This window comes from Diadema setosum, chromosome 16, assembly GCF_964275005.1.
Source record: "Diadema setosum chromosome 16, eeDiaSeto1, whole genome shotgun sequence".
In the NCBI taxonomy this organism is placed as follows: Eukaryota; Metazoa; Echinodermata; class Echinoidea; order Diadematoida; family Diadematidae; genus Diadema; species Diadema setosum.
The window spans coordinates 13,309,217-13,319,000 of NC_092700.1; the positions used below are offsets into that span (position 1 = coordinate 13,309,217).

At 40.7% G+C, this 9,784-nt stretch overlaps 1 protein-coding gene across 1 annotated transcript in view; it reads left to right on the forward strand.

The window, feature by feature from the left end:
• LOC140239543 (solute carrier organic anion transporter family member 4A1-like) overlaps window positions 1-9,469 on the forward strand; it is a 180,901-nt gene extending 171,432 nt beyond the window's left edge. Inside the window, exons 11-12 of the mRNA XM_072319377.1 lie at window positions 8,798-8,862; window positions 9,213-9,469. Coding sequence (XP_072175478.1) covers window positions 8,798-8,862; window positions 9,213-9,469 — 322 coding nt within the window. The remainder of the gene's footprint in view (window positions 1-8,797; window positions 8,863-9,212) is intronic.
• Window positions 9,470-9,784: the final 315 nt, after the last annotated feature.

The following is a 9,784-nucleotide window of genomic DNA, read 5'->3' on the forward strand; positions in this document are numbered from 1 at the left end:
CCTCAATATAAATATGACTTGCGCCTACATAATCCGCAGAATTTTCGTATACCTCTTTGGATAATTCATATAGAAATATGGCTGTAAGATATAGCTGTGTAGGTAGCCAACCAAAAACTAAACAAAGAACAAGATAAAAAGTTTAACTCATTTATTCAACTCGGAATAGGCGGGTTTATCATCCAGTACGTTTGATATGGACTTCCCTGCCACATTTTGTTTGTTGTTGTTGTGTTGGGGTTTTTTTAGGCGTGAGAAAATGCTTCCTGTGCTGCGGAGGAGTGAGACTTTGTAGGTTTGAGATCGAGTGGTGATTTTAGTAACAGCTGAGGACGCTGAAACTAGATAATGTTGCCAGAGCCTAAAAGACATCCAAGTTAAGATTGCAATGCCCAATTGTGTGTGCAGTCACATGATGCTCATTATGACGATTATTTCTATAACTAGTGCTCTTTTGCTTTAATTCACTAGTAAATTGTGTATATAAACTCTCCACGTAAACATACATTTTGAAAAGCTATTCTCAGATTCAGCTGACACTCACTTTTTTGGGGGGAGGGCAGGGGCAACGGAGTAATTTCTAATTCATGTAAACAGTGATAATATTCAGTGCTGGTATTCTTAGAGAAAGAAATCATTGCTGGGAAATCCTACAGGTTTGTGTTTTATCAAATTATTTTTTCTTGTTTAGTTCCTTGATATAACGAAAATTTATTAAGAGAATTGTATTATTTTGTCTGACTTTCGTCTATTGTCAGTGACTTTCAAGATACGCGCAGTACATCACAACCATGTGACATCGCATAATCCAGCGCTCGATTGATTTAGTTGGTTGGTTAGTCCCATTTCTCTGAACGATCTTGACAGTGGTATGTCAGAATCAAATTTTTGATTTTACCTCTGGTCATAAAGCCACTGCACAAGTTTGGCAAAGGGTATTGTTGGAGGCCCGCTATTCTTTTTACGTGTGCGCAATAAATCAGTAAAGTATATTTCGCAACATTGTATTAGTTATCATTGTTATGCAGATGATATCAAACTCTTTGCGTCTTTAAACCTACTGCGTTTACCGTGTCATCCGCCATTGCAAAACTTGCAGAATGTTTCCAAGACCTGAAAATCTAGGTTGCATCCAATGACCTAAAGCTGACTAATGGTAAAGTTTAATTTTTCTTATTAGGTTCAAATGACATGCTAGGTAAGATCGACTAACAATGAAGCCATATGTTCATATTGGTAGCAATTTTACATCATTCCATCAAAAACAGTCTGTTATAGGTTTTATAGTGGACCAGGAAATGTCTTTTCGAAGTCATATGATTGAAGTTGAGTGGAATATTAGATATCATGCAGTTGCATAATTTATGTTTCATAAGAAAGTTTTTTCTCTAAATCCGCAACTGGAATGCTTTTTCTTTTTCTTTTTTCTTTTTATATTTTCTCGTTTGGATTTTTCGAATTAACTGCTTTGTAATCTCCACAGAAAGATGTTACAAAACTTCAACAATACCAAAATTATGCCTTTTTTATTACATATATAACCAATCTTCCGTTCTTTACTTTGAAAAAAAAAAGATTATTATTGTTACATTCTGTTATTAGTACATCATTCAGTTCACTCTCTTTCCCCGCATACCTGCAAGACTCTATACGATTCCCAAATACACACGAAGCCGAGACGAAGCCTATACGTTCTTCATGTGAGATGCAATTTCCATTCAAATACCGAGAAATAAACATGGATGGGGATCGCTCTCTCTCTCTCTCTCAGTTATAGGATCATGCAAACTGTAGAATCAGTAACATATTCCATTGCGCCAACTTTCATCTGCAGGAACATTCATATCTGAACTAAAAACGTATTAAGTGTTCCTCTCACATTGAGGATTACATGTAACTGCAATCCATAATAAATAGAAAATTGTGTTCTTTATCAGGGATTATTGTGGTTTTTTTTTTTTTCGTTGTCATTTACTTCCCTTTTGTCATGTTTTGTACATGTAGGCCTTTAATAATAATAATAATAATAATACAGGGTACTTATAATGCGCCAGTTCCACATAGTTAACGTGCTCAAGGCGCAGTAGAAGAAGTAAGTTATGAAATACAAAAATCCTTACACAAACATGCAAATGAAAATGAATGACACAATGATGATAATGAAAAAATATACATCATAATATACAATTCTACTGGAAAATGGTCATGAACAAATGAGTCTTGAGGGCAACTTTAAAGGAGTCAACATTCGAAATGTGACGGATAGCTTGAGGCAACTGATTCCACAGGTAAGGTCCAGCATGTGCAAACGACCGATCCCCCCATGATTTCTTCGTTTTTGGAACAACAAGCAATCTACAATCGGATGACTTTAAACATCTGGAAGGATTATAAAATGTCAGTAAATTAACATTGTACTCTGGGGCAGATCCATGTATGCAATGAAAAACAAATAGTAATAGTTTAAATACAATGCGAGATTCAAGAGGTAACCAATGCAATGAGGACAAAACAGGGGTAATGTGAGTATTTCTCCTGGTAAGGGTAACAACGCGGGCTGCTGAATTTTGCAATTTTTGTAACCGTGAAAGTTGAGATTGTGGTAGCTGAAATAGGAGTGCATTACCAAAGTCAAGTCGTGATGATATAAGAGCATGAACTATTTTTTCTGTGGCTGAACGAGTTAAATACTTGCGAATAATGCCCAAATTGCGTAACTGATATCTCACGGATTTACAGACAGCAGAGATCTGAACAGACATGGACATTGTAGAATCAAATAATACTCCAAGATTTCTACATGATTTAGATGGAGCAATAACCACATCATTGTCAACCGTCAAAGAAGGAAGACTAACCTTGTCAAGTAGAACCTTGGAACCAATAAATAACAACTCTGACTTTTCCTGATTTAACTTCAATGAATGCGAGCTCATCCACTTTTTGATATCATGGATGCAAGCCTCAAGTTTCTGAATGATGTCAACGACATTTGTTTGGGTAGGTAGAAATGATGTATATATCTGGATATCATCAGCATAACAATGATAGTTAAAAGAGTGACGATGTAAAATCTCTTTCAAACCAGTCAGATAAATCGAGAAAAGCGTTGGGCCCCCGACAGATCCTTGTGGGACACCACAGTCTAATGGAGCAGGATCAGATTTTGCATTATTAACACAAACAACCTGAAACCTTTCAGATAGGTATGACTTGAACCACTCAAGAGCTTTACCATCAACACCTAATGACTTCAAAGTATTCACCAGAATCGAATGATTAACAGTATCAAATGCTGGTGATAAATCAAGCAGTAAAAGAACAGTAATCTTTCCATCATCCATATCTCTCAAAATATCATTGAATAAGTTAACTAGTAAGGTCTCAACACTATGATGCGGCCGATATGCTGACTGACGGTTATCTAAGAGATTATTCTCCAGCAGATGGTCTGATAATCGTGAAAAGACAACACGCTCAAGGATCTTGGACAAAAATGGAAGGTTCGATACAGGCCGGTAATGCTGCAGAGCCTCAGGATCAAGGGATGGCTTCTTTAACAAAGGGTGAATGTAAGCCAACTTCAATGAGACTGGGACTGATGCCTGCTGAAGACTCAAATTAACAATGCTGGCTATTATAGGTGCAAAAACTGTAGCACACTCTTTCACTAAGATGGTAGGAATCTGATCTGACTCGCAGGACTTTGGTGATATGTTGCGCAGAAGTTTCTCAATCTCAGCTGGAGTGGTAGATTCAAATGATAACAAAGATGCACTTGTTTGCAAGGGTGGTTGAGGGGTGACATCTGCATGAAATTTGCTATATATGTTACTAATCTTTGACTTGAAGAACTGGATGAAGAGCTGTGCCAAGGATTGAGCATTCACATAAGCTGGAAGGGGTGATGACTTCTTACGATTCAGGAGACGATTAGCCACACTAAATAGACGCTTCGAATCCGATCCGCAGTCTTCAATGAGACTAACATAGTAGTTACGCTTGGCCTTGCGAACAAGAGAATAAACAATCTGTCTCTGATGGGAGTACAGCTGCCGATCTATCTCCAGTTTGCCTTTGGTACGCCATTTCCGTTCAGCTTTTCGACAGCTACGCTTAGCAAGGATGATCTCATGAGTATACCATGGACTTGTGGACTGATCCCTCCTGATGCACATCTTAGCAGGTGCGACAGTGTCGAGAATGGTGCCTAGATGCGAGTTATAATTGTCAACAGCACTGCACACATCCAAGTCAGATGAAGACAACTTAAAGGCATTGCAAACATCAGCAGCAAATGCAATCCTGTCTATCGATCTGATATTTCGAACAACTTTGTATCTCCTAGTCTGGCGAGGTTTATCAAGATGGAGGTTGCAAGTAATGGCAGAATGATCAGATATGCCAAGTATGACTTGAACATTGGAATGAAATTCACACTCGGACGAGCGAAACAGTAATACATCGAGAATATGTCCCTTCTCATGGGTAGGGACATCTATAACCTGGATGAGACCATGGCTAGAGAGCAATTCATTGAATTTCTTAGTGTTGGAAGAAGCCAAATTGTCCAGATGAACATTCAAGTCACCACATATCAAAAGAGGTGTCGGACGAAAAATGTTATCATCAAGCATGGATGAGAACTCATCTAAGAACTTAGTGAAAGAAGATCGAGTCCCAGGTGGCCTGTAGATAACGACAATATCGGTGCTGATGCTGTTTGATGTAACAGTACCTGACATCACTTCAAAGCTGTCATAGACAGAAGATGGTTTAACACTCACGTTTAGTTCATTGCGGTAAAGGAATCCAATGCCTCCACCTCGTCTACCAGGTCTGGGTCGGTGCTTGAAGATATAGCCATCTGGACAGAAGTCAGCCACCACTGCATCATCATATGGAGTAAGCCATGTCTCACAGACGCATACCATGTCAAGGTGCTTATCTATGACAAAGTCTTGAAATTCTGAAGATTTATTCCCGAGTGAGCGAGCATTAAGAACACAAAAATTCAACTTATCGTGCCTTGCTTCCACAGAAGACGTTTCGTGGGAGAGATTAGGAGATCTCTCTTTGGATAGTTGATGTTCATGCTGCTGCTGTCTTCTTCTCCTTCTGAAGCCCTTGCTTCCACGATGAGTCTTCCTTCTGCGATGAATACCCAAGGCTTTGATTCTACTGAACAGTTCATCAGGCAATTTGGTGTAGAGCACACGTGGAAAAGGCTGTAAATCACGTAGAGTGGTACCAGTATATATAATACGCTGGTTATGCTTTGGAGCAAGGGGATAGACACTATCATGAGATCCATCATGAGGGTCTGATGGACCAGGGTTGGTGCTGACATCTCCAGATTTCAGAAGTAAGAGCTCAAAGGTGGCTGGAGAATTTGCATAATAAACAACACGTGTTCCATAGCATTTCTTCACATAGGTTACCTTGGTATAGTCAGTGCACTGGCTATGGTGCTCTTTCAGGCAAGTCCCCTTGCACTGCAGCACAAAGAAGACAAAGAGAGTGAACTTGACCAGATCCATTGTTGACAGGAATGTTATTGTCCAAGGCCTTTTGTATCCCAGGGAAGGTTGAGTGAGCAGGCTCTAATGCTGAGAAAACATGGAGTACAGTGCCAATGCCTTGCAATGTAGCAAGGGCAAAACATCTTTCCACAAAATCTGAAGGTTGGAAGTGAATTCTTAATCCAAAAATTGTCCAGCAGGATCTATGACATATATACTGACATGTGGCAGAGTCAAATGAAGACAGGCACGATGAAATACAGCAAGAGCAACAACAAAATGAAGAGCAGAAAGAGAGGGCAACCAGGGGGTGGTGCACACTTCTCACATAATGTATATTTTTTCTTTCTTTCGTTTTGAAGCGCCTTTGTCACCGAAAGGTGAACATGTGCGCTATACAAAATAGCCACTACAGGTGTATTATCCTTATTATTTTTTCAAAAAGAATTTCACGAAAGGTATACCCACGGTGGCATTCAGAATACAGACGTAGAACTTGTGAAACACTGCAGTTGATATGCTAGAACTGTATTCGCGTGGTAAGTGGGATGGGGGTTAACTTTAACCCCGCCCCCCCCCCCCCCCAAAGAAGTGTAAGCACCAGTAATTAAACACAAACATACTCAAAAGTGATACAACATGTACATACTAATAATAGGACGAATTTCTTGCCCTGCAAAAATAGGAATGTGTGGGACTGAGTTTTATGTAGAACGTAGCAATATAGTCACCACGTAAGTCTGGAATCAAGCACTAATATTCGGTTATGAAGTGTAATTTTGTTATCCAAATCGAATCAGAACTCCCACTCAACTATAGATACGGTTATGGATATCAAACAGACAACACTTTATCTGTAGATTTAAAATGATTAAATTTCGACCCAATGTCCTGTACTGTCCCAGTACTTATCGGCCCCTGGCGCTATCGCTGCTGGCAGATATGGGAGTAGGGACACTATCTCCTGGCAGTGCATGCGATATGTCGGAGACCTAGGACCATATCGCCGTTTGAAATCGGGATATTATATCCTAAGACATTAAATCGTGAAATCTGACACGGAGATTTGGTCCCCCGGAGTGTTTCTCCAGGGGGGACATAATCGCCTACAACACGGCAAGGCTTTGGCAGGATCCCCCCCCCCCCCCTTGCCGCTTGTTGAACCCACAAAATGTAAAAATGCCCACAAATGTAAAAACGTCCACAAACATAAGAATGCATCGCCCACAAATGTAAGAATTTCAACCACAAATGTAAAAACGAACATCGCCCACAAATGTAAGAATTTCAACCTCAAACGTAAAAACGATCATCGCCCACAAATGTAAAAAACGCCCACTAATGTAGTAAAAAATTCATACATCAACCACAAATGTAGAAAATTTCTACATCTGTGGTTGACGTACTTCTACATTAGTGGGCGTTTTTGTGGATTGTTATTTCAGCTGTAGTACTCCCTACGTGTGAAGGTGAGTTCATCTTTTCTTTTTTTCATTTTTGCTTTTGTTTTTATTTTGGGGTCCTGATCAAACACATACTAGGGGCTGATCCGGGAATTCTGTAAAGGGGGGGGGTTACGAATTTTAACCCCCTGTCACACCTTTCTTGGCAGGATGAACAGTAAGCTACCCGGAAAAAGTTTTGGTCATGCTCAAATCTTGGCTGCGGGTAAATCGGACCAGCGTGCACACCTCGGGCAACTATGGGCGAGATACGTGTAGGTACTGTCATGTGCGGGCCAGGTACAGTCCCCGTATGTCACTCGTAACTGAAAACGGATCGATTTTGAAGCTCTCACGCAGGTCACACGGAATACACACAAGTGCGGGGAAGTAGAACGCGTCTAGCAGGTAAGACGCAAGTACGGAACTCGCCAACATCCTTGTCCGCCAGCAGAATATCGTCCTGCGTGCTGGAATATCCTTATACTCGCAACAAGTCCGCGTACATACCTTACCCGGAAAGGTGTGACACGCAGCAAACTGCAACACGTTTACAGAAATGCATACAGACACACATCTCCCCACCGTTGGTCCCACACACGCACATTATTTTACAAGAAGCGCAGCCCTGTGAAATAAGAAGCAGGTCCATCAGCGTATTGGTCATGTTTACATTTGTAGGCGACGTTTTGGAATTATTTCTACATTAGTCGGCGTTTTTCTACATTTGTGGGCGTTTTTACATTTGTGGGTTCAACACCGCTCCACAAGTGCTAGCTAGCATGCATGCTATATGTCGGAGAGACTCGGAGACTGCTACGTCCCACCCTTTATGGGCCCGAATTCACGAAGGTGGTACAGTTGAAACCAACAATCGGAAGGTCGTAAGACCTCAGGTCGTACGGTGTGTGACGGGGTTTAGAGATCTAGAAAGTTTTACAAATGTTGATTGTTGCTGCGCTGTAAAGCTGTGGGCTGTACTTTGTGTGAATGTATTTTAGGATGGCTGAAAGTTATTGGCAGCCAGGGCCATATTAATAGATTTTTCTTTTTTATTTCACTAACAAACCTACACTACGATCGAGTTATAATTCATTTGGTGCGCAAAACCAAATCACCAATGTTCGTTCAGTACGCTCAAAATGCCTGCACGAGACTAAGTATCGCCCCTACATGGGCATATGTACCTCTGAGTTGTACGCTTCATGCAGAACTGCATTTAACTTTGAAGTTGAAATAGTGATTTTTTTTCTATTAATGACATTTGTACTTACATTTGAAAGAAATTATCGTTCCCTTTCTGTCACATTATGATGTGCAGGGTGAGTGTAAAAAAATATCCTTCAGGACAAATTGCACATGTTCCCCCCCCCAAAAAAAAAAAAAAAAAATCTCTGCCAGATAAAGGAGCTCTCATAGGTTTAACACTTGGATATCTCGTCATCTGCTCGCGATTTAGACTTTTTTTCTATTTGCCTCCAGCCCCCCTCTCCCAATGTCGTCTAGAGCCACAACGTGCGCACCTATTGTACGTTTTCAGTCTAGTTATGATATGCGTCTGCAATCACGAACCTGTGTGAGGAAAACGTTCGCAAAAAAAAAATCAAATTTTGTTGAAATCACCAAAAACGACACCCAATGAACATATGGTGATGATGACGAGCCCCGCGCAGGTTTGGCGATCCTACTGCCATTCAACTTTGCCATCCTGCGCAAATGGCGTGCTCCGTAGAATCAGCCTTAACTTTTGGTGGCCGCCAAAGATTTCCAGGAATGTTTCCTTTTCAAGGTATTGTTATAACTTCTTTATTTTTCCCTATCGTTGCCTTGTAGATGTGTTTCGAGTTCACAGCGAGCATTTGCTCTTGGCGTCCAGTCCTTGTTCTACGGTGGATTAGGTAGGCCAATGTCGCCTTACAACATTCAACAGGCTTTCTTGCAGAGCAATCCATACTCGTATCAATTGATATCTAGCCTATGCTTGTACACACTTCTGCGCAGAATTACAGTGTTGTTCGTAGGTTAATACACAATAAGCACGAATACCCCATGAATTTAATAGACCCATCAATAATCAATTTTACTTCCATCCTATGGCGGATTATGAAATTAAAACGAACTATGCAATGAAATGCATGTTGACTGATATTGATATATAATACCCTAAAGATGTCCCTTAATCATGCAGTCAACGGTAAATTGAGTTTGTGTTGAAGCCTTCTCTGCCATCCCTTCACCTGCCACGTAGGTACCGCTCCAGGTCCAATTATCTTCGGGCTGGTGATCGACCAAGCCTGTATCCTGTGGGACATCTCATTGTGCGACGGGGCCGGAGCATGTTTAGTATATGACAACGCTACCTTCGCCAATTCACTCCTTGCCTTCCTCCTGAGCTTCAAGGCCGTGAGCATCATTGTTTTCTTCATTACCATCCGCTCTTACAAGCCAGTCGAAAATAAAGCGGGCGACATTTACAAGCCCAAACACAAGCCTGAGATTAAATAGATCTGTAATTAATTTACCCACTGAACATGCATTTCCATATAAATCCAGATGTTACATTGTGACAATACCTCGAGATCGCATTTAATTTCATGTAATAAACTGTGTCCGCTTTGGACTACTGAACATAATAATGTCGGAATTTCAGAGCCTGGGTATTTGTTCCAAGTTCATTGTGTCACTGCGGGCAACCAGCGATAGTTGTCGCTGCTCACAATAGTAGTAATAGTACTAGCAGATGACATGTTCTATTCCAACTGATTCCCTATTCCCGACATGTCGAAATATACATCAGCAGTTATGATCTAACAAATACAT